A 20,758-nucleotide genomic window follows, 5' to 3' on the forward strand; every position below is an offset into this window, starting at 1 on the left:
TGTTTGAGCCAGGACTGTAGGGTACATGGGTGAGGGGAGAGAAGGAGGGGGAGCAAACTTTCCAGGGGTGGGGGATGAGCACAGCTGCCGGTGTGCAGAGAGTTTGTCCACTTTTGAGATGGGAAGAGAAGCTTCAATCTTGCTGTTAAAAAAATCAAACTCTAAACATCATAAAAACTAAAATACTTAGTTTTGAAGTTTGGGACAAATGTTAGACCTCCTTTATCTACTGGGAACCTGACAAGTAAAGGCAGGAATGAAACCCCGTGACTCAGGTTGGGTGGGGGTCGGGGTGGGGGCAGTGTCCATCCCAGGTTGCTCCTTTTCTTTCTTATTCATTATTGTTATTATTTTGTGCATGAGTTTCAGCCTAATGAAAAAAATTTACGTTCCTCTTAAAGGCAAATCAGGAGTCCTTTGGAAACAGCATTTCTTACCCAGGCACAAGACACAAGAGGGTAGGAAGGATTGAGGAGACCCATTAATGGCTTCTTAAACGTCCCCACCCCTTATAGATTCTCTTCCCCATTAGGCTGTTACATGGCCTACAAGAGAAAGTTATTCTTTGGATTAAAACATAACAAATTCCAGTGTAATCTCTTTAAAGGGAAAATACCCTGGAGAAGTTTAAAGCACTGAGGCTTATTTGCTATTCCTCGCTGCTCCTTTTCTGCCATCTATCGGCCATCCTTGGAGTTGCAGGTCCCAGACAGGAAGGTTGGGCAATCAGTCCCGAGGGGAGTGAGAATCACTGGAGGTTCCGGCACCCCTGGGGTGGTTAGGGTAGAAAGGCAGCACGTTGGTTAATTAAGCGTAAGTACAAAAGTCTCCTCAGAGGGTTTTCTTGCAAGCTGTCAAATTTGTCTTGGTTTCCATGTCTGTAAAATGGGGCTAAGAATACTTTGATGTTCTTTTGGTGCTGGGGAATGAAACGGTACCGTTTCCCAAAACCTGTCCTTACTAGACAAGATACCCATATGGTTGGCAGACCCAAGAGGTTCATGCAAGAAGGATGGATTGGAGAGTGGGGTGGTGCATTTAGAATCTGTCAGATAAATCCCAGCCCTTTGTGGGGGTGCCATGTTTGGTGTTGGGATTATTTATTTGCATTTTTAATTTGCCCTTCTCTCCCTCCATCCCTTCTTTCTGGCCACAAAAACACTGGTTCTTAAGGGTTTGCAGCTTATAAGACTGGGTGGAAACGTCTTATAAGCTGTAAATTGCTGGGCACATATTGAAGCTGTTATTAATGTTCCAGCATGTAGCTTGTGACATAGAGGCTGAAATTTATATAGATGGGGAAACTGTGCTTCCAGGGCTCCCAGAATGACCACAGAGGTGTGGGAGCCTTTGGGCTTCTGCCAAGCTCTTCCTTCTGCTGGGAAGTCTCTTAGCATCTTCTCGTGGCAGGGCCTGTCTTGATATTCAGATCTCAGCTCAAATGTTACCTCTTTAGGGAGGGCTTGCCTGACTCTCCAAACCAAAGATTTCCCCTCCCCATCTCCCAGCACTGATTGTATGCCTATTTTTCTACTGTGGTAACATATGTATAACATCAAAATTGTCATTTTAAGTGTACAATTCAGTGACACTAATTACTTAAATAATATTGTGTTACCGTGACCACATCTTTTTCATGACCCCCAAACAGTAACTCTGTACTCACTAAGCAATAATTCCCCATCTTCCCTCACCTCATAACTGCTAATCTACTTTCTTTCTCTATGAATTTGCCTTTTCTAGATATTTCCTATAAGTGGAATCATAATATTTGTCCTTTTGTGTCTGGCTTGTTTTACTTAGCATGTTTTCAAGGTTCAGCCACGTTGTCACATGTATCGGAATTTCATTCCTTTTTATGGCTGAATTACAGCACCTTTTTTTCTATAGATGTATCTCTTACTGAAATCACCTTAGGTTTAAGATTATTTTTGCAGGTTTATTGCCAACTCTGTGAAAATAGGTGTTTGTCTGTTTTCTTTACTACTATATTTGCCTCATATAGAATAGTGCTTGGCTCAATTAATATTGAATGAATTGATGGATGGGTGGGTGGATGGATGGATGGGTATATGCATGGATGGGTGGATGGATAGATGGATAGATGGATGAACAAATGGGTGGGCGTTAGATGGGTGGAGGGTGACTAGATGGATGGAGGGTAATGCCTCCCCCTCAGCCCTGCCCAGCTGCCCTCCTGTGACTTCCTTCTGCTTCCTTCCCTTGCAGTGAGCATGGAGTTTGGGCGAGCTGTGTGGCTCCGCTTCCACCCGTCCGCCTATCCCCCGTGCCCTCACCCGAGCTTTGTGGCACACCTAGGGGGCGTGGCCGTGGGCATCACCCTGGGCGTGGTGGTCCTGAGGAACTATGAGCAGAGGCTGCAGGACCAGTCGCTGTGGTGGATTTTTGTGGCCATGTACACCATCTTTGTGCTGTTTGCTGTCTTCTGGAATATCTTTGCCTATACCCTGCTGGACTTGAAGCTACCACCGCCCCCCTAAGGGGCTCAAGGACTGAGGTGGGGGAGGGGAGAGCACAGCAGCATCGAAAGGGAGCATCTGCATTCTTTTTTCCTTATCACCAGCTTAGTTAGGCCAGGAGGAGAGAACAAGAAATCCTGGGCTGCTGTGATTTTCATGTTTCAATGGAGACAGACAGTGGAGGCTCTTTTTTGCAAAGTACCTGCCAAAGGAGTTGAATGTGGTCACCATCGTCTTCCAGACTGTTCTGATGCCATTGGGCCAGGGTGTGGGCCTGGGGTGGGGGTGAGAGTGCACTACCCTTGGGCTTCCCTCTTCCTACCACAGATTTAGCAGCAGCCTTCTCATCCTCCATCCCAAGGGAATCTAAGAAATGTGAGGAAGGTCTGTAGGTTGTAGTAGCCAGGTGGGCCCTTTCCAGCTCTGAGACAATTGCAGGCCAGAAAGTGTTGCCTCTCCAACTGCTGGGTCTGGAGCTCTGGAGTGAGATGAGGACCTGGTGATGGACATGCTGACTTTGGCCCAGGGGAGTCCAGGGCGCCCTCCAGTGCCTGTCAGTGGGCCCTTGACATGGCTTCTAGAGTCTGGAGTGGGTAGAGGAGGGAGGCACTGTAAGATCCAGGCCTCACCCTTGCCCCGGAGTAGCCAGTGAGAGGGACCCACACAGGGAATAAACTTCATTCCAAGTTTCATCCTAGGGAAGGTCCAGTACCAGCCTCTGCCCTTTCTCCTAGAATGCAGACGTTTTACACCAGTGCCTCAGCCTTGTTTCCAGGGTCCTTCCTTTCCCTTCCCTTCCACTGCCCTGACCTGACATTGGTTTGGTTATCTCCTTTGATTATGGAGACAGTATTTTGATGTGTGTGTGCATGTGTGAGGTTTGGTGGGTGGAAATGTGTGTGATAGGAAGACTGTGTGAGGTAAGTTGGAGACTGTAGAGAAGGCCTGTGAGGGACGTGGGGGTATGTGGAGAAGTCTGCATGAGAAAGGAAAGAAGGTGCTGAAGGGTGGGAGGCCGGGTGTCTGTGTGTGTGTGTATGTGGTGTGGTTGCTGAATATCCTTGCATTTAGCAAAGCTTGCCACCTTCTTTCCCATCTCCTGCCCCTTCCAGAATCTCCCTGAGAGTCTCTGACCAGTGGGAAAATTGTTTTCAGTGGTGGAGGGAGCTTTAGGCCCTTTTAGGAACTCTTGGGATGCTGAGATCTTCCTCATCTTTGCCAAGAACTGCTCTCACTTCCCTCTAAAACAGCCTTCATGTCTGAAAAGTTTCCATTCTGTCTCCTTTAGGAGGGAAGGAGCTTTGGGGATGGAAGAGAGGCTGGGGCAGGAATGTTGAGGTCATGTATCCATTTGGATTGGGGGGCAGGGAAGGGACTACAGTAAAAGGAATTCCAATTTAGGCAAAAAAAATTTTTTTACCTCTGGAGAAAGAATTGTTGGATACTGGATAAGTGTCAGAGGTCAGGGCATCCCAATAGACTCAGATGCTTAGAGCTAGGAGGGAACTTGGAGATTATCAAGTCCCTCCCTAGCCCTATTTAATGGATGGGAAAAAGAGGCTGAGGGAATAACCCCCTAGCAGAAGCTGGTACAGGTCCTGAGAGGAGGGTGTGAAGAGGATGACTTTTGACAAATTATACATTTTCCTTGATACTGCTCTGGAGCTCCCCACTCATTGAGCCTAGAAGGACAAAGAACTCCAAGCCTGGGGGACATGGGCTGAGTTCGTGCAGGAATGAGGAGAGGGCTGTGGGAACTGCCCTTCACCAGCCTTATGTTCCATCAGAGCCATTATGTGTACTAGATCAAGGCAACCAGGCCAGGCATTTGAGGGGCTTGGGCCCCTCTAGCTCCCTATCCCTATCACATGTAGATAACTCTTCCCACCCACGGACTCACCTGCCCACCCCCAGGCACACCAAACCCTTCCCCATCTTTGCCCAATACAAAGTAGATTGTCCTTGTCCTGACATACGACTCCCAAGGTCCTGCTACACTTGTGCCCACGCAGTGCTGAGAACTGTCAGAGATGGTGTGGGCCCAGATCTTTGCTGCATTGCATCAGCCCCAGGCATCTTGTCTGTGTTCTGCTGGCCATTCTTTGTGTCCCAGTGAGAGAAAGGTTTAGATGAAAGAGCGAGCATCTTAGGAGAGGCGATTCTGAGGCATCAACCAGGGGGCTCAGAAGACTCAGGTAAGAATGGAGGAGGAGTTCAGGGCTTTTCTGTCTTCCCCATGGGCTGCAGCCATGGCCTCAGTGGTGTCCCTTCCAGATTCTTATCCTTGCCCCTGGGGATTCTGGGATGTGGGTGGAGGGGGCAAAGTACCACCCCTGCCTCTGTCTGAGTGTGAGCTGGAGAGGGGTCTTCCTCTCCCAAGGGTGGGAAGGCAGTGAATTAAACCAGCTCCCTCAGAGCTTCAGATGGAGACTCATTACTGAGAAGGGCTGTCTGAGATGGAAATCCTATTTCCCATCCTGTTAAGACTGTCTTCTGAGTTCTGGGACATGCTCAGGGGACCTCATATGCACCTCAGGTCGGCTTCCTGTCAGCAGTGTCCAAAAGCAAACCGAAACATTTTTGATCTGCTTAATAAGCACCCCACCCCCAGCCAACCAACATTTCCAAGCAGGGCCACATGGTAGTGATAAAAGTTACCTCACAGGACCCATGCCCTCCATCCCAGGGCCAGGGGACAGCAGTCTCTTAAGAAAGTTTTACTTTTTGGTCTCTGGCTTTCTCCCCAGCTGGCCCCCTTGTTCCCATGTTCCCACCACCCTCCCAAGCCCCCCTGCCCCAGCACTTCTCTATTATCGAGGGAAGCAGTGTCATCCCTCCCCCCTCTCCATCCTCTTTCAATATGGCAGCGCAGCCAGGGTGCTGTGAAGTGGAGGGTGGTGTATAGCTTCAGGCTGGAGTCAGCCCTTAATCCACAGAACATAGAAATTAAAGGCTGGGGAATCCCCCAAACAATAACAACAGATTCGCTCACTTGTTAAATGGAAGAGGGAATCAGAAACTGGGAAAGAAAAACAAACCTTCATAGGAGAAATTTCGTTTATAATGACACCATTAATCACTCATTTTTTAATTAGGGAAGCTCCCTAATGAGGCTCTTTTGCCAGCTAATAGGACTCTCAGTTTCCATGAGAACTATTCCTGCCCAGAGGATTGGGGGGGTCATTGCTCACCAAGCCCAGATCTTCCCCCAGGGTCCAATTTACTTTGCAAATAATACAGAGTCCTGGGTGCAGTGAAAGCCCTTTTCTGGCATCATTCAGGTTGCTACCAGCACTAAATGGAAAGCACCGATACTCTGCCTTAAAAATCAGTGCTGAGCAGTGAACTTCCCCTCGAGGGACTTGAGAAAGTCAAAAAGAAACACAAGCTGCAATGTTTGTTTCTAAATATTTTTGTATTGTGTACATTCTGTATATTTTTGTTGTAACATATTATTTGAGCACAGATTCCATTAAAGTTTTTTTTAAGCGACTGGTTATGCAGGAAATGAACTGAAGGGTGGGCACTGGAGCCTGTTTCTTCTGGGGTCTGGATCAGGGCGGTGGGAGGGCAACAGCAGTGGGGGTAGCTCTCTCATTTATAAAATACTATAAAATACAGGTGGGGCAGTCGGGCCTAGCATCAGTCTTTCTAGCAGTGGTCCTTACCCAACCTTTTTTGAATCAAATGATTCTTGAGTAGTTGATAAAAGCTATGGTCTCTCTTCCCATAGAAATGCACATAGATAATTTTGTATGTGGTTTCGGGGGTTGTGGATAAGGACACTCATCCATGGTTCAGGTTAAGGGCCTTTGTGTCAACTCTCCTGGTGGGTACCCCCTTTCCGTTTCTTACACTCTACCCTATGAGATTAATATTGTGGCTATTTTATTGGAGAGATAGTCTTTGAAATATCCTAGGTACTTCCTTCTTCACCCCAACAGCCTAACCTTTTGGTATATCTAGGAGCTGCCACCACCTGTGGTCAGTGGGAAAGAGGAGCTCAATGATAAAGGTGGCAAGTTAAACAATCAAGTTGGCTTTGAATAGATGGAGACTAGGAAGGTAAATTATTTCCACTAGTTTCTCTAAACCGATGACAGTGTGTGGATTTGCCATTCATAACTGTTAAATTCGTTTGCGGGTTAAACTACCCTGTTAAATTCAGTGAGGGGGGGGGGAGGCTTGTTTCTGATAATGTTCTTTCCTGACAGTTTTCTATCATTTAAAAATATTTCTAAGTGCTACAAACACCATTCCAAAACCGTCCTTAGAGTGAATTCCAGGCCACAGGTCAAAGAATCCACTTCTATTTGGAGTGTGGAGCATCAGCTTCCTTAGGAGGGAAAAAGTGGGGCCCTTTCTGAGCACCCATGTTCCTATGGATCAATCCTAGGTTCAACATGTGAGGCATTTAAAGGCAAGCTCCCTGTAGAGCCAACAAACGTTAGCTTTGCTTTTGGCCTCCTATACCTTTTTCACGTTTTTGGTTCCTCCCTTCTACCATATTCTTTCTTCCAAGAGCTTAATAAGGTGTTTACCGATCATAAGGTAATTAAGAAATGAAGACCATTTACTGAGGTACCTACTATATAGGTGCTAGATACTGGCATATGCATTTTCAGTATATTATTCTCATTGAATTGCACATCTTGGTATGAAATGGGTATAAACATCATCATATTTACACACTTAGACAAGTCTTAGAAAAGTTAGTAAGTTGCTGAAAGCACATGGCATAGTTGGATTCACACCCAAGACTGCTGGTTCCAAAGTTCATGCTCTCAGCTCTCGGGTATTTGTACGGGCCTTCAAGGCACTATACTGGTGGAAGCTTTGGGTTGTTTGTTTAAAGATCCTCTCTCCTTGCATTAGCCCTGGAGTCAACCAGTCACAGTAGTAACCCTCAGAACATTCACTTGGTGTTCACTTAACAGGAACTTTGTCAGCCCTCCTGCTAGTTTACAAGAAAAATCACAACTATCAATTCATTACTACTCCTTACCACCCCCCGATTTCCAGAATATCAGCATTTATGCCATTCCAGCAATCTGCCCATATGGTTTAAAGTCTGTGAAGCATATTTGAGAAGTTTAGTAGTTACAGAACTGGAGCTGCCTCTTAGACCTCCAAGTGGAAAGATTTCAGTGAAGCCAGCAGGGTTTCCACTAACTGAGAAGACAGAGGGTTAGGAAAATGTAGTCCTAGTAACTGAATCTTATTTCCAAGAAGCCTACAGGCTTTCCTGGCATCTGGTATGTGATCCTTTGGTAAAGGAGCAGCATTCTGTCACGGTTAATAATGAATGAGAGTGAAAGGAAGTGACTTGGCTTATTGAGTTCTACAGGTGTGACTTTACTGGACAATAAATAAAACATTGTGAATTATATAGAAAATTGCTCGTACACCCTGCCTGATGCTTTCTGCAAGCAGCAGAAAGGTGTATCCCAGCAAGTGATTTTCTTTTCTTCAGCAAATTCTTTATCATAACAAGAATAATTTCCCCCATAAGCTTCTTGGGAATTAATAAAACTGTCAGGCTTGAGAAATTAGCTCATTAAATAAAAATGACTGCCTTGATAAGAAGCTAAGTTATTTATTATTATTACTATTATTATGATTACAAGTATAATTACAGATAAACTGAGATTTCTGATACATAGCAAGCATAAACTTTCCATGTGTATAACACATATATAAACATAAATTTATTCCAGCTCTGAACAAATCCTTTTTAAAATTGTAGTGATATAGTTTGTCACAGACTTTTAAAATAAGTCTGTATTGTGTACAACTGTATAATATAGTGTATAAATATACATACACACATATAGAGAATATCATTATACCTTGCCTATATTAATGATTTGAAGTAGATAATGCATTTGCTTTTAAGTATCATTTAAAACATGTACTCATTTTTTTAGTTATTTCTCCATAGCATCATTTATTCATTTATTTATTTATTTATTTATTTTAGGAGCTACCAGGATTGAACCTGGGACCTCATACATGGGAAGCAGGCACTCAACCATTGAGCTACAACCACTCCTAAAACATGTACTCTTGAATGACACGTTAATTTGAAATGAAAAAAAAAGTGTTTTCCAGATTCAAAATTTTGATATCCTAATGCTGTTATTAAAAAAATTTCCAGGTGGCAACCAAGTACAATAGAAAGTCAGATTCAAGGGAAGTATAAAAATGCTGATTTTCCATAGTCATTCTGAATTTGTTATTAAAAAAAAAACTACTTAGATTTTTTTCTACATTGCTTACAATATAAGATATTAAAGCTTAAAAGCATAGGAAGGGAAGTGGATGTGGCTCAACCAATTGGGCTCCCGTCTACCATATGGGAGAGCCTGGGTTCATTTCCCAGGACCTCCTTGTGAAGGCAGGCTTGCCCACAACCACAGACAGCTGGTGCAGCAAGATGATGCAACAAAGGGAGACAAGCAGACACAGAAGAACGCACAGCGAATGGACACAGAGAGCAGACAGCAAGCAAGTGGCAAGGGGGGGATAAATGAATAAATAAATAAAAAGCATATGAAAGCCTTATGAAGATCCTGAATTGTATTTCTTAGTAAAGAAAAAGAAATGGTTCAATGAGTCACATCTCTAAAACAGAGGGCCATTGTCAGTCATTTTGAAAGGGTGGGTCATAGTTAAAACTCAGTACAATGTGAATTTAAATGTTTAAGACAGGATTCCTCAAATGTGGGGGCTTGTATCTCTCTGAGCATCCTAAGGGTAGTGAGAACACAAGACTTCTGATCTTCTAAACAAAAGTCATTATCAGGAGCAGATGTGGCTCCTGAGTGCCTGCTTCCCACATGGAAGGTCCTAGGTTTGGTTCCCAGTGTCTCCTAAAAAACAAACAACAAGCAAAACAAACGAAAAACCCAACTCAGAGGCGCCAATGTGGCTAAGTGGTTGAGTGCTGGCTTCCCACATATGAGGTCCCGGGTTTAATCCCCGGCCCCAGCACCTAAAACAAAAAACAAACAAACAAAAAAAATCATTATCAAATGGATTTATTAAGGAGCTATGCAGAACTAACTGCAATCATATGCATGAAGGGCTTCCACGGGAATTATCAATGGCTATGAGGGTACTTTAATTGATTCAGAGTAAAACAATATGAGGCTTGTAACAAATATATAAAAAGCTAAAATCAATGAATAATATTGATGTGAAGACTCTGTTTGCATTCCTTACTGTACAGTTTGCTTGTAAAATTTATGTACTTTGTTTCATTTCTTAAAACTGTTTCTAACTCCAGTATTTTTATCTGGAAAAGAAAAGAAAATACATGGTCTTGACAAATATCTGTGAGCAAAACAAATGAAGAAAAGTGGTGATGGGGCCTTTCTGCAGTAGCTATCCATCAGAGATGTTTTATCTTGAACCTAGTGCATCTATTTTTAAAACTCATTTAATCACTTACACACTCATGATTTATTTGCATATTGATTTAGAAACTGGCTTCATCATCCAGCCATTATCAATAAGACAAAAAATGTGTCAAGCACCCACAGGGTGCATATATGTCTTTGAAATGGTTTAGTAGTGCTAATCTGTCCTAAATCTGAGATTATATATTTTTAAAGAAGCTACAATCCATTGAGAAAGAAGTATATTTCTGAGAGGAAAAGTTGCTAAGTACTGGAGCAAACTCTGAGAGAAGCCACAAAACCAACTCTGAAGTCTTTTAAAGCAACAGCCCCTGAAGTCTGTAATTTATGGTACCATCAATATGCTAAAATTCCACAACTCTAACACACATATCAATCTAGGACTCAATAAAGATATTCCTCAGATTTTTATGGTTAATTAAGTTAAATTTTAAAAGTTAAAAGAAAAAAGAATGTGGAATGAATTTCAAATAAATCTTAAATAGCAATCATGAATTGTTAAAACTACCACAATTTAAAGTACCAAGGAATGAATATACAACTTCACAATACAATTATCTCAAAACACATGATCATAAACTTTAGGCAAGAGCTTCTTTCATGAATTCTTCAAGGACAGCTACCACATTTTTGGCTTCAGGCATTTCTTCATGTTCCACTTTAACTATCTTCAGAAGGATATCTCCACTACCACAGTTCTTTAGGAACATGTAACATTTAAACAAAGCATAATGATTCATTTCTGCCTGTTGGATAAACCGCTTCAAATTATTTGTATCTTGTATGGCCTAGAAAAAGATTATCCAGTTAAATATGTTTAGTGATATAATAATGATGCTTGAAAAATACTTCCTATCCATCTGAGAACTCAACATATGTTCCTGAGAGGTTTGCTTTTTATATTAAATATTTCCATCATTTTTATTGCTCAAATGCTTTGACCTTGGCAGAACTAATGCTCTTATATATTATGTAAAAATATATTTTTAAAATCTTCTAAATAAAGTGCCCCCCACCAGTATTTTGAACCCTTAGCTCTGAATCACTTGTTTGTGCTTTGCAACTAAGATACTTCACAAACTATAAGACTATGTCCCTTAAACATAAACATTCAAACTAATTAACTGGAAATGAATTTATATATATGGTGAAACCACTAAAAATATAAATTAAAAAATGCCTTCTGATGATTCCAGTTTTGAGAATGTCCTATTTAACAGACATGGTAGCTGTGAAACAGATTTGTTGCTCTGTCACTGGTACTAACTAAAATTCAGGTAAAAAGTATCTGTGACACTTGACACAATTAATTACCTTTAGTTTAAAGTTTTCCAGTACTTGTCGGAAAAGAAAAGGATTACCCCCTTCAACACCATTTAAAAAAGCCTGCATCCAATCTTCACAAAACCGGTTGCTTCCTACAAAATCATTTGGAAAGATTAAATAAATAAAAATAGAACTCTATAATGTAGCACAAGATATTTTTCTTTCTTTATAAAAACATTAATGAATTATTTAAGATTTCTATAACAGGGGAGTGGATGTAGTTCAGTGGTTGAGCACCTGCTTTCCATGTATGAGGTCCTGGGTTCAATCCCTGGTACCCCCTGAAAAAAAAAAAGATTTCTACAATGGTCAAAAATAAAAAATAAAAAACACTACTCATGTAGCTGAAACCCTGTGTACCCTTCCCCAATCTCATCCTCATATTTCCTTATTAGAAAGGATTATCATTCTCAAATACTTTTGTATACTTTTTTTTTTAAAAAAAGATTTATTTATTTATTTAATTTCCCCCCCTTCCCCAGTTGTCTGTTCTCTGTGTCTATTTGCTGCGTCTTGTTTCTTTGTCCGCTTCTGTTGTGGTCAGCGGCACGGGAAGTGTGGGCGGCGCCATTCCTGGGCAGGCTGCACTCTCTTTCACGCTGGGTGGCTCTCCTTACAGGGCGCACTCCTTGCGCGTGGGGCTCCCCTACGCGGGGGACACCCCTGGGTGGCACGGCACTCCTTGCGCGCATCAGCACTGCGCATGGGCCAGCTGCACACGGGTCAAGGAGGCCCGGGGTTTGAACCGTGGACCTCCCATGTGGTAGACGGATGCCCTAACCACTGGGCCAAGTCCGTTTCCCCTGTATACTTTTATATATATATATATATATAAATAAATATGTGGTAAAAGATTTATTTATTTATTTCTATCCCCTTCTCCCACCACACCCCAGTTGTCTGTTCTCTGTGTCTATTTGCTGCATGTTCTTCTTTGTCCGCTTCTGTTATCGTCAGCGGCATGGGAATCTGTGTTTCTTTTTGTTGCATCATCTTGTTGTGTCAGCTCTCCGTGTGGGCGGCACCATTCCTGGGCAGGCTGCTCTCTCTTTCACTCTGGGCTGCTCTCCTTACGGGGCGCACTCCTTGCGCGTGGGGCTCCCCTACGCGGGGGACACCCCTGCGTGGCAGGGCACTCCTTGCGCGCATCAGCACTGTGTGTGGGCCAGCTCCACAAGGGTCAAGGAGGCGGGGGGTTTGAACCACAGACCTCCCATGTGGTAGACGGACGCCCTAACCACTGGGCCAAGTCTGCTTCCACCACATATTTTTATATCTCTCAACTTTATGTAGTATTATTCTGCATATGTTAAAATTTTCTGTATTTTTCTTTAATGGCTTTTTTCATTAAACAGTATCTTTGTGAGCTATACTGATACGTAGTTCAGACATTTTCAATGCTGTATAGTACTCCATTGTATGAATATAGCAGTTTATCAATTTTCCTGTTGATGGACATTTAGAGGTTGCTTCTAAGTCTCTGCTATTTCAACAATGCCTTTATAGACATTTTTGTATGTCTCCTTGAGAAAATATACAAGAGTTTATATACCTAAGAGTAGAATTGCTGGGTATTACATTATTTCCATATTTCTAGAACTGCTATCATTTCCAGCAAGTTCGGGACAAACATAAAACTGTACAACACAAGAAGAATAACTTTCTATCATTTGCTCTCAACACAAAATAGAGACTCGCAAGTGCTTCAGAGGTTGTGACTCACCTGCATTGCTGAACTGAGGTTGGGAGTTACTGCAATCAATGACCACAGTCTTATGCTGCTCCTCGGTCATGGCCATGCACAAAGATGTCATGGTGCCTTCGTGAATTAGTCCTTGAAGGCTGGCCACACTCAGAAACCTGCCACACAAGTTAAGTTTATTTACACAAACAGTATTAAAGGATAGAAAGGGGAAAGTAAATCCATCCTGCCCTAGGGGGAGTTTAGTAAAAACAAGAATTCTCTGTGGAAAAGGGTCTTTCTTTGCCAAAACTATGTTCTTTACCTGCTAATGTCTCTCTTTGTTTTTTCATCTGATTCTTTAACCTCTACAGGAGTGTAACTCAGAGCCTACAAGAAAAAAATGATAAATTGAGCAGCTCTTTCTGACTAAAAATCTTCCCAAATAACCACCACACCAGACAATGCTTGAGGGGCACTGCCCACAAGTTCTCCAGAGTCTTGTTCAGCCACCCTTCATTAACAGTTTGAGACTTAACGTTACCACTTTGGTCTCATGGGGCCATCTAGTCTCAGCTGCATCTACCTCCACATATTTGGATGAAAGACTTTGTCATTTACTCAAGCCTTTCCTAATATCTAGATATTTTAGTGAATTTTCCATTTTTTATGTGGACATTTTTATACAGTTAAAATTACTTTGGATTCTTGTTTTCCTTCTCACACTGTTTTGGAAAATATACCACTCCCAGATCATTTCAAAAAGGAATCATTTTTAAATGTTTTATCCTATTAGGAAGACTACTAGCATTCAAAATTATACCTAGTAATGTAACTTTCTAGATCTGAGTGAAAAAGTACAGTCAATCTTAACAGCAAGCATAGTCTGAATGAATATTCAGGGAAGTATGGATATTGTCTCTAAATGATCCAACTCTGCTAAAGTGATTCTTGATCGATTAAGGATATATTTTTGTTTATGCCATACTTACAGCATGTAGCAGAAAGGTAAGCTTTTCCTGAAAGAGAAGAACAACCCTTTGGATTGGGCATACAACATCCTCAAACCAGCTGCTCAGGTAGGATTTGATGTGGTTCTCCAGGCCCCTTCCCTAGATCAGGATAGAATATCATTTGCTTTAACATAATGCTTCACCTTAGTTGACTTAATATTTTCTCCAGTATACTCTTAATAGTAAAAAGAACCAGGGGAGAAATATCTCCTTTTCTTAAGCTGACACCACCAATTCAAAAAAAAAGGAATTGTGATATTATAACTTTCCTGGGGTTGCTGGGCAAAGTAGAGATTAATTCTATACTGAATTTCTGTAAAACATGTTAAGAAATGCATCATAAAAAATGAAGAGACAGAATGAATAAGGTTCCATGCTATTTCTTCACTGAGAATCTGGGCATTTATATGAGTCTCCTCAACTATACTGTGCACTCATTGGAGATACTCTCTCAGTAATCTTTGTCTCCCCATAGTACAAGATTATTGGGTGTCTGTTGGATGATTGAAGGAATGTAGACAGAGAGTTCAGACTTTAAAATGCACACAGGATGAATATGGGTAAAACTGCATATATGACTTTTTCTTTGAAATTGAATCAATGTATTTTAATACTACAATATGTTAATATCAGACAAAAAACCATTATCCTAAGTGAAAGAAATTAGACACAAACTACTACCTATTGTATGATTCCATTTTTATAAAATATAAATATAAATCATATTAATATATTAATATGTATCAATAAAATTGATTTGTTAAAAAAAAAGCACATAGGAAAAGATATAAGTTAACTCACCAAAGCATTAAAGCCCAATCCAGTTGTCAGTCATCTTGCCCCATGGGCACATCTGGCTTTCTAGGCCAGGCTACTCTTTGAGGACCAGCGTCACATAGGAACAGCTCCAACTGGAAGAGCAGCTCCCCCAGACTTCTATCCCTAGCTCAATCCTATGCTATCCCTTCCTATCCTTCCCTCCCCTTCTCCAGGATCTTAGAAGTGCATGTCAAATAAAGGAACTATTATTGCATATAATGGGTAGCAGATTTATGAGAATCATGACTTTAACAACTGCCGCAAGCTGAATGCATAGATTTGAAAAGGTGTGGCTAATTCAATCGATATGGATATATCTAATTCATAAAAGATCAATCAACGAAATGTTTCTAAAAGTCTTTAATGGGGAAACGGATGTGATTCAAATGATTGTATTCCCGCCTATCACAAGGGAGGTCCCAGGTTCAGTTTCCGTTGCCTCCTGGAGAAGGCAAGCTAGCATAACCAGCAGGTGCGGTGAGCTGATGCAACAAGATGATACAACAAAGAGACAAGCAGGAAAGGCAATAAGAGACACAAGAAACCAGGGAGCTGAGGTGGCTCAAGTGACTGAGTGTCTCTCACTCACATGGAAGGTCCCAGGTTCAGTTCCTGGAGCCTACTAAAGAGAAGATGAGCAAGCACACAGCAAATGGACATAGAGAGCAGACAGTGACTGCAAACAATGGGGGGGGGGAATAAAATAAATTAAAAAATAAAAGCATTTATCGCAATTTGCCATGGCCATGACATCCAAAGGCAAATAAGTGGATCAACTTTTTTAAAAAAAAATCTTTAATGTTGAGTTCAATCATAGCCATGCCATCATATAGCATGACTATTGTGCCAGGGACTGTGTAGACCATGAATTCTGACCAAAACATAAATCTTATGTGCTTAGGAACCAGGAGAAAGTCATCTTTTTCCTTATCTGGCAAGCTACCATGTGCCGTCAGATTTAATGGACTGAATTTTTCATGGTTACAAAACAACAGAAGCTGTCTTGTGGAACTTTCAGCACTTAATAAGACAATGTTTCCTGCTTCCCTTTCTACTTGCCCACAACCTAGCAAGTTTTTAGAATTTAGGTGTCTTTGTGTCCCACCTGTAGGTTTGACAAGTATAACAGTCACTGTATGCTAATCCTCTTGGTCTGAAAACACTATTAAATCAGTCATCTTACCTCACAGTTGATGTTATTTTTCAGCCCTTGAATGTATTTGTCCAATTCAAGCCTGAAAGTACATTCTTAAGGAAGCAATAAAGGATGAATCAAGATAGTGTTTTCTCTCTCAATAGGAAATATAAAACTGTCAAATAACACAAACTTGTAAAATAAAACAAGCCAAGACAAAATGGCCGTGCGAAGGTATGAAATTCAAGTAAATACATAAGGAGGTAGAGAAGCTTTTTGGAAGGTGGTAGTAATATTTCCCCACCTGCCATCCCATGTGTTCCTTCCTGATTCTCAATGAAAGGATATAGCTCAAGTCCTTTTTCAGACCCTCCTAAAAAACAGACCACATACTCTGAAGGGTCTTGTTCAGAGTCTGCTGTTGCTGTTTCAGGCAGCAGTTTTTCTTGTTGGAAAAGGCAGTAATAACAACCGACTTGGTAACCTGGAAAACTAGATATGAAAGAAAAAGGTAAATATATTATTTTGGTGGCTTGTGCACCAAAATAATAATTTTTATGGGACTCCTCTGAACCCTAGTCATCATCTTTTGGCAGCACTGTCAAACTACCAACTCAGTCAGAGCTTCCCAGACTTCTTCAGTTTGCGCATAACAGCAGAGAATAAATGAATAATACAGTGGGTTTTATTTAGCCAAAGCAACCTCTCACAAACATGAAATTTCGTAGAATTCTCTTAGGTGAAAAAAATATATACGCAAATTTCATTCTCGTTCATAGACTATCCACCCATGTTTACATTAAAATATGCATGTTCTCTCCTCCCCCAAACCTTCACAAATCACTGATGTTCTGGGTAGAAGTGGCATGCTTATTCTGGGGCCTTATCCTTGGGCCATGGCCTAATACTCTTGGGGGAACTTACACACCAACTTCATGGTCTGAAGTGAAAGACAACCAAGGGGTATAATGGATAGGTGGTTGGAATGGACTGATGATGCCTGTGTTCATGTCTGAACTCTACTGACGTGACCAGACTTGTGACCCTGGGCATCCCACTTAACTTCTCCAAGTTTATTTCTTCATTTGAAAATGGAAATAAGAGTATCTGCTCTGTCTTTACTTAGTTTTGGTAATAACTATTTTCTTCCAATTACAAAACTAAATAAACTTAGGAGGTAGAATCTCTGCCCTTCAATGCATTCCATTTCACAAATATTTATATGTGAGGGCCAGTGCTCAGGCAGCTAGAGGACAAAGATGAATTCTGTGAGTCTATTAGGAGCTGGCCTTCTGGAGTTTCTCATCACTTCTCACATTTAGCTCAGTAATAAAAGCTCAAGACACAGCACATTTTACACTTACCTCAGCTCCACAGATGCAACATTACCCAGCCCTTCAAAGACTGCTCCCTTAGAAAGACGCTTAGCAATGAAACTGCGCAGCTCTGGCTCCACTTCAGACAGTAGATTAGTATCTACCAAGGAGAGGCTTGACAAATGAAAGACACACATTCCTTACCAGTGGACTACTGTTCTCATACCCCATAAGTCAGACAGAATGTTACCAAAAGCCAGAGTCTCTTTAAGGACTTAAGAAAGCTATCTATCTGACCCGTTAGTGAGGCTTCTAGAGATGTATGCTGCAATCACACTCCACCTTATCAATCAGTTTAAAAAAAAGATTCCTGACTCTGCAGCTCATTCTCACTAGTACTGACTCCACTGGGATCCCCACCCACCAACCCTAAGTCTTTTTCACAGACCCCAAACTTTCTCATTTTCTCACTTCCCTCCTCTTTACACAGCTTAGAGTTCAGGTCAAAATCCTTACATGCAGTCTCATTCAACTCCTCACTGTACTTGCTCAGCAAAGCTTCAACCCTAGACCTGTACCTATGGAGCTGAATGTGGCTGGATTAAAACATACATCCATGGTGTTTAGTCTCATTTTAGGTTGTGATCACTAACCTCAAGCAGCCCTTTATGGCTGCCCAGCTATCACTACATTTCCTGATCCATTCACTTTTTTCTTTTCTAGATCACTATTTCATTCCTTCTCCTCTTTGCTTGATCCTCTACTATCTCCACGAATGAATATATCAGCTTAGCTTTCATTTTTGAATTAAAAATCAAAATTATACTTTTAGATTAGAATATAAACAGAGACTATAACTTGAATATGCAGGAAGAAAAGGCCTTCTATCACTGAAACTTCACGAGAGCTATGAATCCAACATTTTTCAAGGTTTATGTTTTAATTTTTATGATGGAAAACTTCAAACTTATACAAAAGTAGAGAGAATAGTTTAATAAGCCCACATGCACTGATCACTCCGATTGAACAATGCCTCCACATACCCACCACCAGCTTCAACAATTATCAGCTCACTGACAATCCTGTTTCATCTGTACCCCCAGGCTGCCTACCTCCCATTCTCTACCCACTCCCAGATTATTTTGAAGTGAGTCCCTGGCATCATATCATTTCACCCATAAATCTTTCAATATATATATCACTAAAAGATGAAGACTTAAATATATATATATATATATATCTACAATACTATTCTAACACCTGAAAATTCCTAAAATCATCCATTATCCAGTCAGAAAATACATTATTTCTATATACACCTTACTATGCACCAAGTGTTAGGTTCATTCATTCATTCACTCACTTGATAAATATATATTAAATGCCAACTCTGTGCCAGGTACCACTCGAGATACTAGGTAGAGAGAAATCAATGAACAAAGAACACAACAATCCTTGCTGTCCTGGAGGTTACAATCTAGTGTGTAGCATAAGAGCCACCAAGGAGTATTCAAAGGAAAAGGATGATTTTAAGAATTAAAATTAAAATGTCTTTAAAGTAATATGACACTGAATATTTTTACTAGAGTTACAAGCAAGAAATTCAGAATAATTCTTTGTGGCTAATCACTAGGGGCACTACCAGTGTTTGGATATGTCCCAGCCTTGAATGAATTAGTCAATGAGGAAATTAGGATGAGGTTCCTACAGGATAGGTGAGCTGGGTGGTTTGACTCAGGAAAGCTGAGCGGAAATGGGGTACCCACTGACATCTACAGGCAAGAAATGCAGATGATAAAAGCACAGATACTGGTTTTACCTGAAATTGTCAGTGGAGGGAGTTTCTGCATTTTCCCCACTTGAAATTCCTTCATCACTGTCCCTTCGCTGCTGTGCCAATCTGCAAGCCACAAGAGCAACTATGCTGTCAATTATGGGCTCTAACTGGTGGAGAGTATGGACGGGAGGCAAGGAGGGGAAGATATGGGTGAGGAATCAGTTAAAATGCTGCAAGGTAGTAGTAGTGCATGGGTCGTTCATTGCCTATCCTTAGGGCAGGGGAAAAAAAAAAAAAAACAGAAAAAGAGGGCTGACGAGCCCCTTCTCTCCGTAGGCCACCTAAGGGGTGGAGGAAAGGTTAACTATCCAAAAGGAAACTTCCTGTAAGATCTCAGACCTGAGAGGGCCAGAAGAGCTCCAGGAAAGTCAGCGGGAAGGAAAGAAGAGAGGCAGCAAAGAGAGGATAATCAATGGGTGATAGTGGTGGGTGTGTGGTGGAAATGAGGGAAAATGGGTGAGAATGACAGGAAAGACAGGAGGTTGGAACTGACATTATTTAGCATGCCAAGCACTGGGCTAAACAAAGGGCAGGGCGAGACGAAAGAGCTGAAAATATGAGAGGGACAGATGGAGGGCAGAGGTCTGGTTAGACCCGACATAAAGGTTCCGGCTGCGTTTCGGGAAGAACGGCGTGTGGCGAGGAGGGCTCCTAGGGCCAGAGACCTCGGGTGGCAAAGAAGACGGCGTCTGGGAGAGACCTGGCCGCTGGGCTGGGGGAGGGATGCAAGGCCTGGTAGCGGGGTCGGGACGGAGACACAGGGGCGGCCGGGCAGGCCGGGGCGCTGGGGGGGTGGGGCCTCCACCTGCTTCCGCGGTAGCTGTAGAGACAGTAGTGGCTGCTGGGCGACGGCTCCAGTCTCCGCTCCTCGGTAGAGCCACCTTCCTCGCTGCTCTCTAGCTCCTTTTCATCTGCATCCAGCGATTCTGGAAAGGATGGCAGCATCGCGGCGGCCTCCAAGCGGCCCTGTGTCCCAGCCAAACCGCTCCCCCGCTGCGGTCCAGTCCTCCGCGGCCGGGCTCGTCGAGCTTGCGTTCCGCACACACCTGCGTTCCGCTGATTTTCCCAGGTTTTCAGGCATGAAAACTGGCTTGGAAGGGTTTTCCCCCCAGTCTGGCGGTCGCACTAAGTGCACCTTTAGTTAAAACTTCTACCATTTCTCTTTTAACTCATTTTTCTCCTCTGTCTACCGGGTAAGATGTCTAGGAGATTTAGAATGTGATAAAAGTAGTGCAACTATCTAGCCACATGGAAAAGGATAAAGCTGCTTTATCCTTTTCCATGCGCACACACTCCCATCCACAAACATATACAAACACAGTTTGATCAAAGATTTAAGAATTAAAAATGAAGGCAACAAAACAAAACACCAAGGTGAAAATGTGGGAGAATTTTTTTAACTCTTGAAATGAAGTCTTTAAACATAAAACATGTAAAAGTCATACTGTAAAGGATCGATACATATGACTACATAAAAACTAAACCCTTCACTGTGTGGTGCCCAGTCAAAACACAAATGACAAACTTGGAAAAATTATATATATATATATATATATATATATATATATAAAACTATATCATAGATAATATTTGAAGGGCTCTCATCAATAAACTAAAAAAAAAAGGCAACTCACAGAAGAAATAAAAATGAGGGATACATATATAAATAAAATGTTAACTTTAAGTAAGAATTAAGATATATTGTATGACTTTTCATCTAGCAGATTAGC

At 41.8% G+C, this 20,758-nt stretch overlaps 2 protein-coding genes across 3 annotated transcripts in view; one reads left to right on the forward strand and one right to left on the reverse strand.

Annotated features, from left to right (window-relative positions):
* RHBDL3 (rhomboid like 3) overlaps positions 1–5,972 on the forward strand; it is a 47,597-nt gene extending 41,625 nt beyond the window's left edge. For both annotated transcript variants that reach the window (XM_058283856.2, XM_058283857.2), the window contains one exon: positions 2,230–5,972. In XM_058283856.2, the coding sequence (XP_058139839.1) occupies positions 2,230–2,501 (272 nt within the window). In that variant the 3' untranslated portion in view covers positions 2,502–5,972. The remainder of the gene's footprint in view (positions 1–2,229) is intronic.
* Positions 5,973–8,060: 2,088 nt separating this feature from the next.
* C21H17orf75 (chromosome 21 C17orf75 homolog) lies at positions 8,061–20,263 on the reverse strand. Its single transcript, XM_058283859.2, has 10 exons — positions 19,834–20,263; positions 19,011–19,091; positions 17,240–17,365; positions 16,224–16,367; positions 15,924–15,981; positions 13,901–14,020; positions 13,234–13,298; positions 12,951–13,087; positions 11,216–11,319; positions 8,061–10,689 (listed from the first exon to the last, which is right to left on the reverse strand). Exons 1-10 carry the CDS (start codon positions 19,971–19,973, stop codon positions 10,483–10,485), a joined length of 1,182 nt encoding a protein of 393 aa, XP_058139842.1. The 5' UTR covers positions 19,974–20,263; the 3' UTR covers positions 8,061–10,482.
* Between the last annotated feature and the right edge of the window lie 495 nt (positions 20,264–20,758).

Source organism: Dasypus novemcinctus, chromosome 21 (assembly GCF_030445035.2).
Source record: "Dasypus novemcinctus isolate mDasNov1 chromosome 21, mDasNov1.1.hap2, whole genome shotgun sequence".
Taxonomy (NCBI): Eukaryota; Metazoa; Chordata; class Mammalia; order Cingulata; family Dasypodidae; genus Dasypus; species Dasypus novemcinctus.

What these genes read in the sequence shown, in the direction of transcription:
- C21H17orf75 (XM_058283859.2), bottom strand. Translation starts at nt 19,973, where the DNA reads ATGCTGCCATCCTTTCCAGAATCGCTGGATGCAGATGAAAAGGAGCTA. An exon ending in TACAGCTACCGCGGAAGCAG is followed by an intron (nt 19,092 to 19,833) that starts GTGGAGGCCCCA and finishes TGTGGCTTGCAG; the next exon opens with ATTGGCACAGCAGCGAAGGG. An exon ending in TGGAAAACTTTAAACTAAAG is followed by an intron (nt 10,690 to 11,215) that starts GTAATTAATTGT and finishes ATCTTTTTCTAG; the next exon opens with GCCATACAAGATACAAATAA.